Source organism: Mus musculus, chromosome 9 (assembly GCF_000001635.26).
Source record: "Mus musculus strain C57BL/6J chromosome 9, GRCm38.p6 C57BL/6J".
NCBI lineage: Eukaryota > Metazoa > Chordata > Mammalia > Rodentia > Muridae > Mus > Mus musculus.
This window is the reverse complement of record NC_000075.6, coordinates 110532086-110552041: the sequence shown is the minus strand read 5'-3', so window position 1 is coordinate 110552041 and position 19956 is coordinate 110532086. Positions and strand designations below refer to the sequence as shown.

At 41.3% G+C, this 19956-nt stretch overlaps 1 protein-coding gene across 7 annotated transcripts in view; it reads right to left on the bottom strand.

Moving 5' to 3' along the window:
- Setd2 (SET domain containing 2) overlaps nucleotides 1-19542 on the bottom strand; it is an 86134-nt gene extending 66592 nt beyond the window's left edge. For 4 of the 7 annotated variants that reach the window (XR_001778893.2, XR_001778892.2, XM_006512088.4 and 1 more), the window contains exons 1-4: nucleotides 19290-19542; nucleotides 6727-6766; nucleotides 5364-5378; nucleotides 548-4833 (exon numbers count right to left, since the gene is read on the bottom strand). Coding sequence is in view for 5 of the 7 variants with exons in the window: in XM_006512088.4 (XP_006512151.1) it covers nucleotides 548-4833; nucleotides 5364-5378; nucleotides 6727-6766; nucleotides 19290-19363 (4415 nt within the window). In the remaining 2 variants the exon portion in view is untranslated. The remainder of the gene's footprint in view (nucleotides 1-547; nucleotides 4834-5363; nucleotides 5379-6726; nucleotides 6767-19289) is intronic. The other 3 variants (XM_006512092.4, XM_006512091.4, NM_001081340.2) reach the window with 3 other exon arrangements.
- Nucleotides 19543-19956: the final 414 nt, after the last annotated feature.

Here is a 19956-nt window from a genome sequence, read left to right as displayed (position 1 = left end):
GCAGCGTCTGAGGAGACCAGAAGGAAACATGGGATTCCCTAGAACTGGAGTAACAGCTGAGAGTGACCATGAGGGTGGCTGGACTTGAACCTGGGTCCTCTGGAAAAGAAGTGGTTTTTCCACTGAAACATCACCTGTCTGCTCACTGAACTTCTCTTTCATTTTTGTCAGAATTTCAAATGAAAATGGAATTAAGAAAACGTAGGCTAGCTTATACTTTTTAAAATGACATGAAAAAAGAATGAATCTAAAGGAGAAATCAGGTCAGCTTAAATTATACTTTTTAAAACTAAAGGAATTATAAAAACAAAAAAAACTAGACATCATTTTTCTTAGATGAAAAATGGGAGGAGATCTACTAGTAAATATAAATAAAAATGACATTTTATAGATTCTGTTATCGAAATTTTATCACTCAACTCTTATTTCAGTCTAAACTGCTGGAAAGCTACTTTTAATTAGTGATTTTTTTCTTTTTTTCTTTTTCTTTTTATTTTTTTTAACAAAAAAGCAGCAGAAATTTATTTAAAAACTATGTCAGGCTCACCTTTCTGTTAAATAAACATTTTCTTCAATAAGATCAAAGTAACATGGCATCTTCCCCAGCTTGGCAAATTCTTTCCACCGCTGTGGGTCCCTGAAGTCATCCATAGCACACGAAGGCCCCATCAGTTCTGAGTGCTGGGGCACAGATGATTCTCCCTGCTCCATCTCCACTCTAACTTTCTTTCTAGCCTGTAGTTCACCATCACTTTCAGAATCACTCTCCAACTCTTGCCTTCGTTTTTTAGGAGGCCCTCTCTCTTTTATATCATTTTTTTCAAAGTTTTTCGAAAAATCTTTCCTTTCGTTCATAACTAAAGCGTCTTTAATTGAATTGCTGCTTATTTCCGGTGCTTGCACTGATCCCTTGTCCTTCTGATGGAAGAAAAATTTATTGGACGGGCTTGAAAAATGTGATCCACTTCGTTGATCCCAATGTTCCTCTTCTTCACGATCGTCTGTTAGAGAATCTGGTACTTGCCCTTGGATTCGATCATAAGCAAGCCCAGTTCCTGGAGGTCTACCTGCTGATCTTGGATCCCAATAGCCATTGCCTTGCCAGTAATTATGGGTCCCACCATAGTGTTCAGTACTTTGTTGATACTTATGTGTACCACAGGTTCCATAGCTGCTGTCAGGCTGCTGGTATGTGGTGGTGGGCCTTTCCTGTTGGGAAAAGTCCCACCCTAGGTTTCTGAGCTCTTCTGATGAGTGCAAGCCATCCATTCGGGAAATGTCACAAGAGGAAGAAAAACTCAGCTCTGTTTTTCCTAGTCTACTACTATCTGGCCGATTAGAGAAAATCATCTGCTGCCGAGACTTATTTGGGAGATCTTCAAAATCGTCAGAATAAACTGGTAGCTCTTGTGGCCTAGATGTTTTGGCTCTTAATGTGTCCTCTGGATTCAGGTGACCTAGATGGTCAGATCTCGAGTCTGTCTGACTTGTACTATCAACCCCGTCACTCTGAGCATGAGCAATGTCAGGCAGGTGATTATCTGCTTTCCTGCCAAACTGTGAATAACAACTTTCTGCACTTCTCTCTGTTCCTTTATGAAGGAAGTATTTTTCAGTTTGAGAACAGCCTTTACTCTCATACTCTTCCTCATATGCATGTCTCCTGGTCTCTAATCCATCTTCCCAGCGGTCAGAATAATGTTTGTAGCTCTGACTGCTCCGAGAAGAACAGGGACTTGTCTCTTCCATGGGCAAAGTAGAATTCTTTGGCACAACCACAACAGACTGGAGTCGGTTTCTTGGAATACTGCTATCATCAGACTCTGTATCTTCAGAATCACTTTCATCGCTTGAACTTGCAGAAGATCCAGAATAGTCTTCATGGACAGTAGATACAATCTCTGGAGCATTTCCACTACTATCACATTTTAAGGTGTAGGTTATACCATCACTGTCTTCCATGGTCAAGTTCAAATCATAAGGAAATACCACTTCTGAATCATCAGAAATATGTGTATGGCCTCTTTGTTCCTCATCTAAGGGGATTTCTGGTCTTCCTCTTCTCTCATGCAATATGGAATTCCCTTCTTCTTGAGCCTCTTGCAAAGACTGCCCAGATAACACATTATTATGCCTGTTTTCCCAAGAAAATCCTTTTCCTGAATCAGGAAGGGCACTACCAACATCTGTTTCTTTCCGTGCATACTTTAAAAAATCTATGCCTTTTTTACTCTCCACTGCATCTAGAGTTGGAGATGTGTTTTCTTCACATCTTATTCCTGACGGAGGACTCTGGAGAGATGAAATACCTGAACTCCCTATAGGCTCATACAAACCATCAAAATGGTTATGAGAAGCTGAACTAGTGCTACCAATGCTCTGCTTATATTCATCACATGTATTCTCTGAGTGCCGGTCTGTCGGCTCCCTATTATCACATATAACTGTCTTGGATTCCAAATGCACATTCACAAAGCTATGTGAAGAAATCGTCATAGCTGAAGGTTCAGCGTTCTCAGCTTCAGGGTTTTCATTTGGAGAACAGTATATATCTGAATCTTTGGTTTTGCAGCAAGAATGTCTCTTATCAACTGGTTCTTTAATTAATGTTTTGGGATAATCTATAGTCTTAACTGGCAAAGACATGAGTTTATCATGGTGTGGTGACAACAAAGGTTCCATTTCCCTAAATGGACTTTTTGACGTATTATGCTGCCTACAAGTATCATCTGAGTCCCTTTCTCTGCATCTACCAACATTCTGAAATCCATTTGATGAAAGCATGCAAGCCTTGATCAAAGGGGATACCTCTGATCCAGTCACACTATCATCAGAAGTCATTGATATAGCATCTGTCTTAGAAGTACAAAATGTTGCCACATCAGCTTCTGTCTCTGGAGATCCGTTTACATTTAATTCAATGGAACAAAAATTTCTTAATTGATCATTTTTCACTTTTGATAACTCCAATTCTTTAATACTTTCACGGCCATCGTGTCCTATAAATTCAGGCTTAAGAACAGGAGATTCATCTAGCTTTTTAAAAGTAGGTGAATCGTTTAATTGATTTGATGGAGTTGGAGACCCAGTCTTTTCTCTTTCAGAAATCTTATTAATTGTTCTTAATTCACTACCTTTTGAACAAGGAGTCTGCAAACTAAACGAATGAGATTGTTTGTTTTCCTCATTTAATTCTGTACAACAGAAAGAATTTTTAAATTTATCATTCTTGGATATAGATTTTGAAAGGGCAGATTTATAACGGGAAGTACTGTTATCATGCTTGGAATATGATGACCCCCGTCGGAATCCCAGTTCATTTGGGGGAGAACAACATCTTTTTATGGTTTCATGCTCTGAAGTCCGTTTGGATTCTCTTTCTAGTTTTGAAGTATACTTTCCTCTTCTCTCCATCTCTAAGTAAGAGGTCTCAGTTTTACAGTCCCGATCAAATTTAGAGTAAGATGATGATGTCCTTAGGTCTCTGTAGGAATGGGCTGAGGTACGCCGTGGGTATGTCTTCTTATACTCATCTTCAGAGTCTGAGCTCTCCCGTGCCCTGTTATCAGTATATGGCCGAGAATAGCGTGTCCTCTCACGATAAGGGGAACTCCTATGGTAGCGCCGTTCAGAATCATAATAATGAGATCTTTCTGAGCGAGAATAAGACAAACTAGTTCTAGAGGCTCTGTCAGATCTAGAACGAGATCGGCTTCGCCTTCGATCTCTTTCGGACCGACATCGGGAAGATACATACCGAGTATCTCGTTCAAGTTTTGAGTAGCTACAATATCTATCATCTCTCTCTGTTTTCGATCTTGATGATTTCCCCAAATCCTCACTTTTTGAAGGTGCTGAGCTCTTCTTAAAATCTCTTTCCTTGTCAATGCTTGTTGAAGATTTTAAATCATGTGATCTTTGACTGGAAGAAGTCCGTACAGAATCTTCATCAGACTCTGAACCAAGAAATGTGCCTTCAAATTGTGAAGATTTCTTCTTAGAACTTGCTTTTTTAGAACTGAGGCTTATCTTAGAGCCATCTGAAACCTCTTCTTCCTTCCCAATATGGGAATCTTCTTTTTGCAGGAGATGATCTGCTTGTTCCTTCAAAGTTTGAACTGTGTGTTCTTCCAAACTATTAGATACAATATCTTGCTTTGTATCCACCTCTAAAACTTCGGGTCCACTTTTAACTGGTGATTCTTTCTGAGCTCTCACGGCTACGTCTCCTGGTAAAGGTCCTGGTGGTGATGTCATTAGTGCTGTTGCTGGGGGTTGCGGCAAGGCCACTGGCTCTGATATCTGTGCTGGTGGTGAGGGTGATGAGGCCTGGGGAGGTGGAGGAGGTGGGGGTGGAGATGAAGGTGGTGAGTCTATCATCGACTCTGCTAAGACTGCTGGTAACTGTGTTGTAGGAGGAAGGGGAGATGCTGCTGTTGTACTTGCAGCCAGCTGTGGCCTAGATGTCACATGAAGCAAATGTTTCTTAAAATGAATTCTGCCCAATTCCACTCTCGATTTTGGTGGCGAAGATTCTTCTGTAGCAGGAAAAGTATCTCCAGCGTCCATTTTAACTTTAGGGTTTGAGTCTACTTGAAGAGGGGGAGCTGGGGAGTTTGGAGAATCACTTTGCTTTTCATTGCTAAGCGCAGTGAGAAATCTATTCTGTAAAGTTTTCTTTGTAAAACTGAAGCTGAATGACACCTTTTGCCGTCCCTGTTCCTCCAAATTAACTTTTGTCTTCGTGCCTTTGGGCAAAAATCGACTTGAAGCAACACCTTTGAACACTGGTCCTTTGATGAAACCTGTTTTCTGCACATTTTCAATCTTTGCCTATAAAAGAACAAAGCAATTATTACTATAACAAATACTTTCAAATTGTCATTATAATTTAAAATGATTGTCAAGGAAATAAAAAAAAAAAAACCCAGCAGTATAACTTTCACTATGCGACAAATGGAATTCAGTTGTTCATTATTAAACATTTTAGGCAAGAGTATAAAGATAAGTACAAGTATAAAGACTAACAAATCACTAAGTATCTATGCCCAGCTTCAAACAGTTCTTGTGAGCTGATATTAATGCTCCTGCTCCCACTTACCCAGCCCTGGGACTGCAACCATGCACTACCGCTCAGCTCAAGTAGCATCTTCAACAAGAATTTCCTTTAACCTGACATGTAATGGGCACTTACACACATGGCAGTAAATAGCACTTCAGTATACGAAATAGTTTTCCTTATGTGTTATTTATCTAAGATACACCAAAGATCAAATCAAACAAGGATCTCCTAGCATCACATAGAATCAGTAGATGATTTAAAAAAAAAAATCAGTAACTCTAAAATGAAGCAAAAACCCTACCTGTTTGTGATATGTCTATTTTTGTTTTAAGGTAGGAATGAAGTCCAAGCAAGGGAAAAAAAAACAAAAAAACAATTTTAATGACCTTCCCTGGTACAACTTAGCCTCTTACAGATTTCATTTTACTGATAAAGCAGTCAAAAGAGAATCAGGCCTTCTGTCAAACTAGAAACTGAAATTATTCTACCTTAGAACACCACCACTATCTGATACACACACCATGGTACTGCTAATAATTTATTCTCTAATATTACTATGTGAACAACAAAATATAACTAAGAAGTCTTCTCCATTATCTGTCTGACAAAGCTATCTCAAAGTTTCTGAAATGGTGGAGGTCAGAATTTAAAGGCATAACCTAGGTTGTTGAAAGAATAATAGAAAAATCTAGACACAAATTAAAGCAAGCAAGCATATATATATGGGTAATATCAAGACAGACACTCAAATCCAAATTAAAATTTTGCCCCATAGTTGAGCATGATGGCACATTAATCCTAGTACTCAGGAGGCAGAGGCAAGTGGATCTCTGTGAATTCCAGACAGCCAGGCCTGTTACACAGAGATATCCCTATTTCAAAAACCAAATAAAATAAATTCATCATCTACAACATCTTTCATATAAATGTTTTTTAATTTACTTTGGCTTTTTTAAGAGAACAATTTTCCTCCCGAATGTGGTAAAATTGAAAATTAGTTTTAAAACTGGGCACAGTGGCACATTACTTTGGTCTCAGAACTGATCTCTGAATTTGAGGCCATCCTGATCTACAAAGCCAGTTCAAAGACAGCCAAGGCTAGATAGAAAAACCCTTTCTTGAAAAACCAAAAATAAAAAAAAAGAAAGGCTTTTACGCTATACATACATATTACATTATACTCATAGCAGTGGTTTTCAAACACTTAAGAAATGAAATCTATTTTTCAAATTAAATATTACATTAAATATATAGAAACAAACTGATTCTATAACTGCAAGCTTCTGTCGCCTTTCTATATTTCTTGAATCTTTTAAATTTAAAAGTTACTTTCTTGGTGCTGTAGATAGGGTTCAGCAATTAACAGCACTGGGTGCTCTTCCAGAAGACCTTAGCACCCACATGGCAGCTCACAACTGTCTGTAACTCCAGTTCCAGGGCTTCCAACACCCTCATACATACATACATGCAGGTAAAACACCAATGTACATAAAATAAAAAAAAAAGACTTTCTTGAGATGAGTTATTATAGCTCACAATAACCAAATTGATTAAACTATTAACTTCATTTCACAACCAAAATGATAGTTAACTTTAAATAGTTTCAGCTGTAATAAATGAACTTAAAAGGCCATTTCTTAAATGACTAATTCAATTATACTTACCTCATTTTCTTCTTCTCTACTCCCATTCAGCCAAGAAAACATGCAAAAGAATAAAACAGAATCATAAATACTTCAAACAAAATGTAACTTTGAATTAAAACAGATCCTTATAAAACCCATCCACTCTTTCATGCTCTATTTTTTGTAATAACTGTTTCCTGAAGCTGGTGCAAACCACTAGGAGAAGTAACAGAAACCAAATGAGTAAAGCAGTAGTTCTGAGCTTGAGGCCTTACTTTTTCTAATAAGTAACAAAAAATGATTGTTACAAAAGTAATTCCAACATAAGAAGTAAATATAAAGACTGAGAAATATACAATGTAGCAGCAAAGTAGGAGACAATTTTGTTTAAAAGACCAGGGATGTAAAGAATCCAGAGGATTAATTTTAATGAATATACTTTTGGAGTGATCCCAAATAAAAGGCAGAAATTGAAAACAGAACAAGTTCTACAAGAAAATTCATTCACTACTGCCTAAGTATAAAGTATGAGATAGAAAGAAGGCAGCAATTAAATGGGATAAGGGGCAGTGGGCATGTTGAAGAATCACATTTTTACACAAGTATAGATGCATTTATTTCTAGGAAGACTAAAACACCAAGTCTGGTGTACATGCGTGTACCAAGGCATACTGAAGACTATCTACATAGAAGGGAAAAGCTAGGAAGAGCGTGACAAGGATGTATATTTTAAGTATGTTGCTCTGTGGCAACTCAAGCACAGCTACATCTTTTATGCGCTCCTTAAGAGAAACATACAAAAATCCTATCCCCAAATGTAGATCTAAATAGCAATTCAGTTGATCCACTAACAGGTATTTATGGAAGTTAGAATGAAGTAATGACATATTATGATGAATGACGCCAGTTATCTAAGCTATACAGCCCACTGAGGCAAAAAGATTCAAGTTCAAATACTGCAAGGGCTACATAGTTCTGGGCCAATCTGCACAACTTAGTAGACCCTACTTCAAAAGAAAAAGATTTAAAAGGACTGAGAAGGAGCAGGCACAGTGGTTCATGCGTTATAATCCAATCCTAGAGAAAAAGAAGCAGGAACTTGACTGAGTAAAGGCCAGTCTTGGTTTCATAGTTAATTGGAAGCCAACCAGGGCTACATAAGACCTGCCTCAAAACAGGGTGACTGAGGTTATAATAGCTCAGTCAGAGTGCTTGCCTACAATGCAAATGGCCCTAAATTCAATCCGCACCAAGACAGAATACTGCAATACCACAAGACAAAAACTGTAGTAAAGATATATTGTTAAGATCTGGAGCACTGTCAAAGATAAAGAGTTTTTATTTTCAGTGGGTCTTAAGACCCACTGAAATTTCATATACATAATTTAGAACTGCTGTACATCAATTGTCTGATGAATATTATCACCCATATATAATATCTTGCCAGGCATAAAAGCACATATACTATCAATGGCAACAGTTAATTGAAGGATGTTTTTGCTACATGAGTATAGTGATTAACCTGTAATCTTAGCATTCAAGAAGCTGAGGCAGGACAATCAAGAGTTGTAAGCTAGCCTGGGTCACTTGGCAGACACTGTAGCTCAGTTGGCAATATACATAAAGCCTTGGGTAGATTGCTAGCACTGCAAAAACAAGTGTGGCACCACACACCTTTAACACTCAAACTCGAAAGGTGGGATGCAGGGGAAAAGCAGGAGTTCACAAAGTCATTGTCAGCAACATGACAAGCTCAAGCCAACCTGGGATACGTAAGTCTATCGTAAACCTCTAATGCTGTGGCTGTGGTAGAGCCTGCCTTTCACTCCAGAGCTTGAGGCGGAAGCAGGTGGATCTCTGTGTGAGTTCAAGGCCAGCCTGGTCTACAAAGAGAGTTCCAGAACAACCAGGGTTCTTATACAGAGAAAAACCCTGAGAAGGCTCAAAGAGTTGAGATCATTTGTTGCTTACAAAGGAACTGGATTCAGCTCCCAGCACCCACATGGTAGTGTACAACCATCTGTGCTCCAGTTCCAGGGGATCCAACACCCTCTTCAGTCCTCCATGAGCTCTAAGAATGCAAGTGGTACACATACAGGAAATCATGCACATAAAAATAAATACCCTTAAGAAAGGTTTGGTTTAAAAAAAAAAAAAAAAAGCCAGGTGGTGGTTGGCCCATGCCTTTAATCCCAGCACTCAAAGACAAGCTGATCTGAGTTCTAGACCAGCCTTGTCTATATAATGAGCTTCAGGCCAATCAGACCTTGTCTCAAAAGTGTTGACCAGCTAAGCTGGAAAGATGACTGTGTAGTTAAGAGCAAAGGACCCTAGCACCCCTTGACCCCCCACACACACATACAAACACACACACACACAATGCATCTAATAATCATCTGTAACTCCAGTTCCAGAGAATTTAACACTTTACACACATACATATAAAAAAATTTGTTTTTAAATTGAGAATGACTGTCTATCATAAACAAAGCCCTGTGGTGGTGGCCCATCACCTTTTCATTACTTTATTTACTTTACATCCAAATCACCCCCCCCCAACCCCCACCCCATCCCTGGAGCAAACACCTTTAATCCCAGCACTCCACTCCAGAGGCAGGCAGATCTCTGGGTTTGAGTGAGTTGCAGTACAGCTATGGCTACACAGAGTAAACATGTCTAGATCAATCAATCAATCAATATCAATCATAATCTAATATTGGTAGAGAAAAGGATAAAATTACAAACAAGCAAAAGAAAAAAAGCTCTTGAATCCAACCTATTATGTTGGTGTGCAAACCCTTCTTACACATAAGTGTCTGTGTGGCTTTTTAAATTTAAACTGATATTTTCTAGGTGTTGTAACCAAACTATACAAGCCATTAAGTATTTTGTTTCATTCCTTAATCCTAAATACAGCTAGTAGCAAAAACATATAAATTAGAGAATCAGTGAAAAATAGTAGAAGGAAGTTATGTTGAAAGACATCAGTTCAGCAGATGAAGGCGCTTGGTTTAACAGCCAGGAACCCACAGGGAGGAGGACAGAAAAACTGACTCCACGTCCTCCGACCATATGCATGCCACAGTAGGTGCATACACACATCACATAACCTCCCCCTTCACACATACAATAATAATATCAAAAGCTGTTTTGAAAAGGAAGAAGGTGCTACAAAGAGATAGAGATAGTCAAACTTCAAAATAAAAGTTGGGCCATATGGTATGTGTCTGTACTGCAGTCCCAGTCATTTAAAAGGCTGAAGTAGAACTGCTTGAGCTCAACACCAAACTAAACATTACCAAGATTCTTATCCCAAACTACCCAGGCATGATTATATATCTGAATACCTATAATCCGAACATTTGGGTGAGAGAAACAGAAGGATCACAAGTTCAAGGCCATCTCTAGTTACATAGTAAAGTTCAAAACTAGCTTGAGCTATATAAAGACCCTAACTCAAAAGAAGGGACAGGGACAGAAAGAAGACTAGGGAATGTAGTTAAAAATGCTTGTCAAACATGCATGAAAAAACTGGGTTTAGTAGCCATCACTGAATAAACTACGTGTGGTAATCCTAGCTCAAGAGGTAGGGCCAAGAGGATCAGAAACCCAAGGTCATATTCAATTTCATAGTGAGGGAGACCCTGCTTCAAGAAAACAAAAGTTAGAACGCTTTATGTTTCTAATTTGAAAAACACATACATTGGGGCAACACCCACAACTGTCAATAACTCCAGTCACAGAGTAGTTGACATACTTTTCTGGCCTGCACAGACACTGCATGTATGTGATGCACAAACATAACTGCTAGCAAAACACAGTAAACAAAGCACAATAGAAAAAAAAATACATGCACCCCAGGGGAAAATTTAATAATAAACATACAACTAAAATTACATCTTTTCCCAAAACTATAAATATGAATAAACTTCCTAAAATCACACTGGCTGCTCTTCTAGAGGTCCTGTGTTCAATTCCCAGCAACCACATGGTGTCTTACGACCATCTATATAGGGACCCAATGACTTCTCTTGGCATGCAGGTGTACCAATGATAGATAAAAGAGATACTCACTGCATATATGCTATCATTATGAATGCCAAATCTCAATGCAACAACAACAAAAAATCAGCACAAGTCTGAGGTAAACAGCTATTATAATCAAACTAAAAGGTCAGAAGCTTATCTATTGAATGTTTAAATTGTATCTACTCTGTACTTTTACCAGATTTGAGTACTATCATAGTAGTCTTTCAGTCTTATTCTTACTTAACCTGAGCTACATTAAACAGGACAAAAAAATAAGGGATAATTAAGCAGCTCTTTCAAATTGTTAATTAAGACTTTTATACAAATTAACTACCTTTTAAAAGACAAGAATCTCACTATATAGACCTAACTGGCCTGGAACTCCTTATGTGACTAAACAGGCTCAAACTCAAGTATCTGCCTGCTTCTGCCTCCCTAGTACTGGAAACAAAAGTATGTATCACCATGATTGACCACAAGTTAGCTTTTAAAATCCTGCATTCAAAGATTAGTTCCCAGCGCCCACATGGCAGCTTACAACCCAGTTACTGGGGATCTGATGCCCCCTCCTTAGGGCTCCTGTGGGCATCAGATGCAGACATGCATGTGACAAACATACATATGTGCAGGCAAACACTCAAAAGGCACAGAATAACAGCCAGGTGGCAGGGCAGCATGCTTTTAATCCCTGCATTTGGGATTATGATTATTTACTGTGAAGAATGAAAAGAAAAAAAAAGTTAAGTGTAAGGGAAGGTGATTCCTTAACAAGAAAAGACATAAAACTATCATTTGGCTGGCCTGTAACCCATGCATTCAGGGAGAGGCGGGATGATCACCAGCTCGAAACCAGACTGGGATGTAGTATACAAGGTCCTACCAGCCTCAGCTGTACAGTAAGTTAGGAACCAGCCTACATTACATGGGACTCTGAAACAAAAAGCTTTAAAAAAAAGGGTGTGTGTGTGTGTGTGTGTGTGTGTGTGTGGTAGCACATGCCTTTAATCCCAGTACTCAGGAGGCAGAGGCAGGCGGATTTCTAAGTCTACAGCCTGGTCTACAAAGTGAGTTCCAGGACAGCCAGGGCTATACAGAGAAACCCTGTCTCAAAAACAAACAAACAAACAAACAAACAAAAAAGGCACCCAGGCATGGTGGCACAAACACACATGGGAAGCACACCAGATTTCTGAGTTCAAGGCCAGCCTGGTCTACAAACGCAGTTCCAGGACAGCCAGGGCTACACAGAGAAGCTCTGTCCCAGAAACAAAGAAACAAAAAGGGCAGGGACTGGAGAGATGGACCAGATGTTAAAAGCATCTTCCAGAGGTCCTGAGTTCAATTCCCAGCAACCACATGGTGCCTCACAACCATCTATAATGAGATCTGACACCCTCTTCTGGTGTCTGAAGACAGCTACAGTGTATTCATTTATAATAATTATCTTTGGGCCGGAGCAAGTGGGGTACATACATAAAATAAATAAATTTTTTTAAAACAGAAAAAGACACACAATAAGTAACTTAGGACTAATGAGAAATGTGGACTGAGGTAAGAGACAGAGACAGATGTAAAAGAATGGTATAGGTATGACTAGAACCACAGGGAAAGCAATAGGGACTGTTCCCTGAACATTTAACTGAGTTTCAGAGCAATGCAGGTTGATTCACTGTTTATCATAGTGACATTGAGACTTCAAAGTTTAGAAAGTTTACAACAATGTGACCTTGACCACTGATCAGACTTGAATTCTTTGAAGATCTTTATTAGGAAATAATTACAGTCACAAGAAGTATCCTTGTGGGGCTGGCGAGATGGCTCAGTGGTTAAGAGCACCGACTGCTCTTCCGAAGGTCCCGAGTTCAAATCCCAGCAACCACATGGTGGCTCACAACCATCGGTAACGAAACCTGATGCCCTCTTCTGGAGTGTCCGAAGACAGCTACAGTGTACTTACATATAATAAATAAATCTTTTTAAAAAAAAAGTATCCTTGTACTCTTTACCCAACAACTCTCTTCAACAGTAACCATACAAGCTTAAGTATAATATGAAACCAGGAAACTATTATAGGTCCAAATTCTAGTTCGATTTTTGTTGCTGAGATAAAACAATGACCCAAAGCAACTTAGTGGGAAAGAGTTTATTCAATTTACATTTCTAGGTTACAGTCCATCAATCTGGGAAGTCAAGTCAGGAACTTAGGCAGAAACCATGGAAGAACATGTTTTGTTTGAGGGTTCAGGCTCAGTTAGCTTTCTTATACAGCCCAGGACCATCTGCCCAAAGAATGGCGCTGCCCACAGTGGACAAGGATTTCTGTAGCCATGTGTATATTAATAAATGATTTGTTCTACTTACATGTTAAACCTGGTGTTGTCTGGCTACTCAAATAAAGTATACAATTAATAACTATTTATCAAGAAGCCAAATATCAGACAAAATAATCAAAATGTAAGTTATACCATGTCTTCACAAAGAACATTTAGGACCACTGTATAGCCCTTCCAAAAGAGAAGGTCTAAACTATACTTGGCAAGGAAGTGGGCAGTTGCAAGAGCTATATAAGTCAGAAACTACCACTTGCTCCAAATTCTTGCAAGCCCACAGCAGTGTTCCCAGTAAGCAGCCCTTCTATCAGCCTGCTTGCACAATTATATTCTTATCAACACCCACATCATCCCAAAGCTATTTTCACTACCATGTTAGCATTTGACAGAAAAAGCACTCTAAAATAAAAGGCAGCTTTAGGAACTCACACCAACTTTAGAACTCAATTTGAGTAACCATTTACTTACTCAGCTGGAAAAGACACTAAGCAACCACTAGGCCAGAACAAAATGGGGGGGGGGGGGGGGCTACCAGGCCTTATTGTTTTTAAAATGCTTCATCTGTATTCAGCAAATACAGGTAATCACAAACTACCTCCAAATTTATTAAAATACATAAAGAAGATCCTGGTATCTTGTCTCTCCAACAGCTCAGCCAAAAATGAATTCCAAAAAAATTGAGGAGCAAACTGGGGTAAAATGCCCCACTAAGTAAAAAGGCTCACCACCTCAGTTTGAACTACAACTCAAGTTAGAGGGGAGAACTACCTCCCCAAGTGGTTCTCTGCCCTCCACACCGCAGCATAGCATTCACATGCCCACTTCACAGACACATAGATTACTCCCTCATTTCCATACAAATGCACAGATAACAAAATAGAGGGAAGTAATACAAATAGAAAATTTTCCATTACTTGTTAATCTAGGCTAAAATTATAGTACAATGGCTCACATCTATAATGCAAGTATTTGTTAAATTGAGTAAGAAGGACTGTAAAGTCTCAAAATAATGTTATACCATTACAACCTGAGATGCTGGAGTAGAAAGTGGGCTTTTCTACCATTGGTTCTGTGCACATGGCTATAGTCCCAGCCCCAGCACTTTAGGGACCAATGTTAGTGGGATAACAATTTCCAGGCCAGCTTAGGCTATACAATATAACCCTGTCTCAAAAAAAGAATGAAACACACAAGCTAGATTTTTCTCAAAAAGAAATCTAAATCTGATTATTGGTGATTCTAGATATAAACAATCTCCAAATCTTACAATAGCTTTTAATCCAGTATAAAATAAGGCCCTACTCTATAGTTCTAGTGAAAGAATAACAGGAATGATGAAGTTGGTCAGCCTTGAGACTAACCAAGCTGGTCATCTTTTGCTGTCATTCAACATGACTATTCTATCGTCTCAGCAAAAGTGACAAGATTCATGCAACAATAACAAATACTAGGGTTATACTAGGGTTAAAAGTTATTACAAATACCTATTAAGACTAGATCAGCCAGGTATAGTAGCAAACAACTTCAATTCCAACACTGAGGAGGCCGAAGCAGTCAGATCTCTGTGAATACGAGGCCATTCTGGTCTACAGAGTGAGTTCCAGGGCAGCCAGGGCTTTGTAGAGAGACCCTGTCTAAGAGAGAAATAAAGATGATGATGAAGATGAAAAAAAAAATCAACTGTAGGATATGTGGCCTTTAGGAGGCAGAAGCAGGTTTATCTCTGATCCCAGCCTGGTCTACACAGCAAGTTCCAGGCCAGCCAAGGCTATATCATGAAATAGACCCTTTCTCAAAAACAAAACAAGAAAAAAGAAATAAAAAAAGAAAAGATAGAAAAGGAAGGAAGGAAGGAAGGAAGGAAGAAAGGAACTCATGTTGGCCATAATGGTGATTTTAATCTATGCAAATTTTTAACCACTGCTCTCTATCACCATCATTATTATCATTTCTTTAAGTCAGGGTCTTACTAAGATGCTAAAGCTGGCCTTGAATCAACTCAGTAACACAACCATGCCTTGAATATTTATTTGATCCTTCTGCCTCAGACTACTAATCAAGTAGGATTACTGGTCTATACCATCAAACCTATCGGTGGTGTACACTTGCAATCCTAGCCCTTAGAAGGCCAAGGCAGAAGTTGAAGGTCACCAGGAGATGCCAGTGAGATCCTGTCTCAAAAGCAAATAACAAGAGGCTTACATAACTAAACCTTAACAGTGGCGCTTCAAAAGAGTATTCCTTGCCAGGAATGGTGGCACACCTATATTCTCAGCACTTAGGAGGCAAAGGCACAACAACCATGGAGTTCACACTAGCCTTGACTACCTACTAAGATTTTATCTAAACTATACACCATGATGAATTTTTGGTCTATAATGACTGTCTTAATAATCTCATCCAGTCTGGTGGTTTGTATATTACCTAAATAGATGACTACAAAACTATCTCCAGTTTAGACCTTTCCCCTGAAAACCAGACTAACAAAACAATCCAACCCAAATGTCTAACAATCATCTCCACTTACTGTGCCTAAAAAGGCACTACTATTCCCAGCTTGCTCTTGACATCATCCCTAGTTCATTGGACAACAGATTTCTAACTGCTCAGACCAAAAACCTTACAATCATCCTTATTTTCTCTCACATACCACCTGTGTCATTCATTAAACCATGTTAGCTTAATCCTCAGCATCCATCCATTTCAGCCACCAGCAGCTCTCCTTTCGCTTCTTTACAAGTCTTCCTTCAGGCCTCCACTCTGTTCCTCTTTGGGATACTATAAATGATCCTCTGATCAACACTCACGGTGGGTGCACATGCAGCCCCAGCTACTCAGTCAGCTGAAGCAGGAAGATCATTTGAGCTCAAGAATTCAAAGCCAGCCTGGGTTCCTCTAAAAAAAAATAAAATAAAATCAAACAAAAAAACCCAGCCAAATCTTTAGAATGGCTCTACAAAATTTTATGAAACTCCGCACCCCTCCTACTGTGAACCAATTGACTATCACTTTCTCATTTCATTCTGGCCACACTGAGCAGCTTATACTACACTGGCACTTAGGGTTAGGGTTAGGATTAGAGTTAGGTGATGGTTACTGACCGCCCTGCCACTCCCTCAACTCTCCACACAACATAGACTCAGATATGTCCCATCTCAACTTACTCTCCCAAGGATGCTTACCAGCTTACCCCATTTTATACTGTGACTTAACAGCAAATCACCTGTATCCTATAGGACTTTCCAAAGCATTTTACCTTTGGCCATTCTGTATAATGTATTGTTTACAGGCCTCATTAGGATGTAAACTGCACAAAGACAAAGTTTTGCTGAATACATCAATTACTCCTACAGTATCAACCTTAGTCAAGATAGGCCTATGTTTAAAACAACAAACAACCCCAACAACAAACACTTTTTATCATGTTTGTCTCCTTGAGTAGGACAGGTCCTGGAGGACTCTGATTGGTTGTGCTATGCCCTCACTATGTACCCCTGCACTATATGGAAACCTAGGCAGTTACTCAAATGATTAGAGCCACTTCACTTTAATACAATGTGATTTATACTGCAAGAAAAATCCAAGGCCTACACACATGCAACTACTTAAAGAGTGAGTGGAAGACAATACAGACCATCTGGGCCCCAACTCAAGCTCCAATCAAAGCAAATTTACATTTCACCTCAACTTCTCTTTTTCAAAGAACCATTTGAAACTAACCCAAGTCTGAAAGGGAAGGACGGCCACTTCACAACCAGTTTTCCCCCACAGTCACACCTCTCAAATTTCCCTAATAACTCCAGCTAAAGGTACTTACTTGCACACACACTGTGCCAAGAGCGAAGGGTTCAGGTATTATCTCATTCAATTTTCTCCAAAGCCCCAGAAAGTTGCTAGCATTGGGATAACTACTTGCAAAGTGAGAAAACCCAAATGTAAAGACAAAGCCATTCGCTCAAGGTTAAACTCCTGTTTAAGAGCTCACAGGGTCTGCTAATGCTTCACTCTTCTTTCCTGGCCAGGCCTCATTTTCTTTCCATGTAAAACAGGTAATACTGTTGTTCAAGATGCCTGCCAACACCGTCAGGCCAGTATTAAGAAAACATTCTATGACCTATACAAGTTAATAAACAGTATCAGAGCTTACTTGACACTCTAAAGCCAAGAGAGCAGTAAAGTACGAGACCAGGAGAGACACTGAGCATCCCCTCCTGTGCACAGTAAAGGCAGACTTCTCCACGTTGTCACATATTATGAAAAATGTTTTCCTCCAATAAAAAAAGGATGTAATCCTTAGAGCTTTGAAGCTTCACTGTGCAACCTGGAAAGTCACTGCATGGCTCTTTGCCCTTCCTGGGGGGCTAGCACATGACTTTGTACATGATAAGCACGCAACCTACATTAATTGAATGATACAAATTCCTTTTGAGGTTTTTCAAGTCTCAAAGCAAAAACCTTTAAGTGTTATTCCAAAGCCAAAAACCCAGGAGAAGACAAAGCCATGCTGGTTTCCTACTACAAGTAAGAGATGAGCTTTGCTGTAAGAGCACATCAAGCCTTCGCAGAGGTGGTCTGGGTACCAAGATTATCTGTCAAGTAAAGACAAACTAAGATGGGCCACTAAAGGGCTTCTGTAAACTTAGAAAACAAGTATAAAACTACTCAGGCTGTTCTTGGGTCAAAAACAGGATTGTCAAAATTTTCCCAATGAAATTTTATTTTAAGGCAACATGAGGATTTTGCTTTGTGTGTGGAGATAACACTCCAACAAAATAACTTTTGTGTTACAACACTAAAGAACTATTAAGTAAGATCCAAATGTTTCTGAGCCAAGGTGAAAAACTTTGGCAAAGGTTCCCCCAAAAATGTGTAATGTGGTAATTTAGTGAAAAGTTTTGTTTTTCACTAGACATCCCTTCAAACCTTAACTTGGGAATGAATTTTGTTGCTATGTGCAGACATCAATACAAGCAAATTGAGGTAAAACAATGGTTTTTCTTAGTTGTCAGCACCTGCAATCCCAGCACTGAAGAAGCTGAAGAGGAAGGATCCCAGGTTCGAGGCCAGCCACAGTAAATTCAAGAGCAGCCTAGGCAACAAGGTGAAACCATTTATCTAAAAACAACAAAATGATCTTGTGAGGGCTTAGGGAAGCTTCGCACGGACTCCTGACTCTGAAGTGGAAGCTTGCTTTTTTACTTATGTTGTTGTTTTGAGGAAGCCTGCCTGCAATCCTAATTCAGTTGGTATCTCAGGTGTACACCACCATCTGACACCCAACAGAAATATAAAAATGCCCTAGGTGTACTGAAAAGAAACTATACGACAAAACTGTATTTCGCTTTACAAGTACACTATCTTCTTTAGAGAAGACTATACAAAGGGTCTCTTAACTAAATCTTCACACGCAGTAAAGCCATCCTTGTAGATAAGATTCTAGATTCTATTACCTAAGAAATAGGACGCCAAAGTGTTCAAGCATCATAATCAAGAAATGTTTGCCAGGTTTTCACTTTCAGGTTAAAAAACAAAACTGCTGTCACCTCAACAACGGGACCAGACAAACCTTGCCACCATTACAAAACCCAAGCGCCAAAGGTGCAGAATATGAAGCTCATCGCTCTACTGGGCCAGAATTGAGTGTCCAAGGAGGAGGGAAAACAAAAAACAAAAATAATATCAAAACCGGGAATGCAACGCGGGTCTCCTCCGCGGATCGAAGCGGGGAGACGCGCGGTAGGCCCTTCCGGTCCGAGTTGCCGTCACCGATAGGCCGGGCGATGGGCCGAGCTTCCACCCGAGCCCGAGGATTCTCGGCCTACACGAGCCGGCGCCCTGACGCCGGCGTCGGCCTTTGCGGCGCCTCGGACTATGCACCGTGGTTTGCAACAGAAGCCCGGGACGCCACCGAGTGTCCTGGAGGAGCTGCGCGGAACGCCGAACCTAAGCAGGCCGACCGAGGACGCGGCAACGGCAGAGGAGGCCGTGGCCGCCCCTCCCCCACCGGGCCGCCCGCCCCAACCGCCGCGGCGACGCGAGCAGCCTTCTCCGCGCCAGGCCCAACCGCCGGGCCAGCCGAGGCCAAGCGAGGCGGCCTCCAGGAGCTCCGCCCGGCCTGCCCTCCACCACGACCGCGAGAAGCCGCCCGGGGCCCGTTACTCCGCGCGCCGCCACCGGTCAGGACGCGCCGCCCTCGGGCTGGAGCGACCAACGACAGCGGGAGACCGCGGAGCAGAGACTTACTCAGGGGTCGGGTGCTCGGGATCGTAGAAATCCCCCATCTTCGGTGGCGGCTGCTGCGACGGCAGCGGCTTCATGAGGAGCGGCTGGAGGCGGCGACGCTAGCCCCCTCCCCGCGGCAGGCCGATGCGGGGGAGGGGACCGGAGGGGAGGCGGCCGCTGGTCCGATCGCGGCGGCGGCAGGGGCGGCCGGCGTCGCTGGCTGGCTGGCTGGCCCGCCCGCCCGCTCTCTCGCTCTCTCGCTCGCTCCCTCCCTCCCTCCCTCCCTCCAGCAACCGCCCGCCCGCCGCTCTCACCCTCACACACTCACTCCCGAAGCGACGCGCACCCCGCCCGCCCTGCAGCCTTGCAGGCCCAGCCCCTTAAAGAGACACGCACAGGGCAGCCCACCGGCCGCCAGTCGGCGCGCCAGCACCACCGACCCTGGCAGGGGCGGGGTACAACCCGCCGGCCAGGCCAGGCCTAGCCTGCGGCCTCCCGGAACAATAAGTCCCGGGGCCGAGTGTTGGAGGCGGGTCCCGGAGCTGGAGGGGAGCCACCGCTGCCCCTCCCTGGACAGCGTCCGTCCCGGGAACAGCCCAAGGCCGTCAGGACACCCGCCTTCATCCTTCGAAGCCCTGGGAGAGCCTGGCCTCCGGGCACTGAGGTAGCGCAGCTGCCGCCCTCGCCC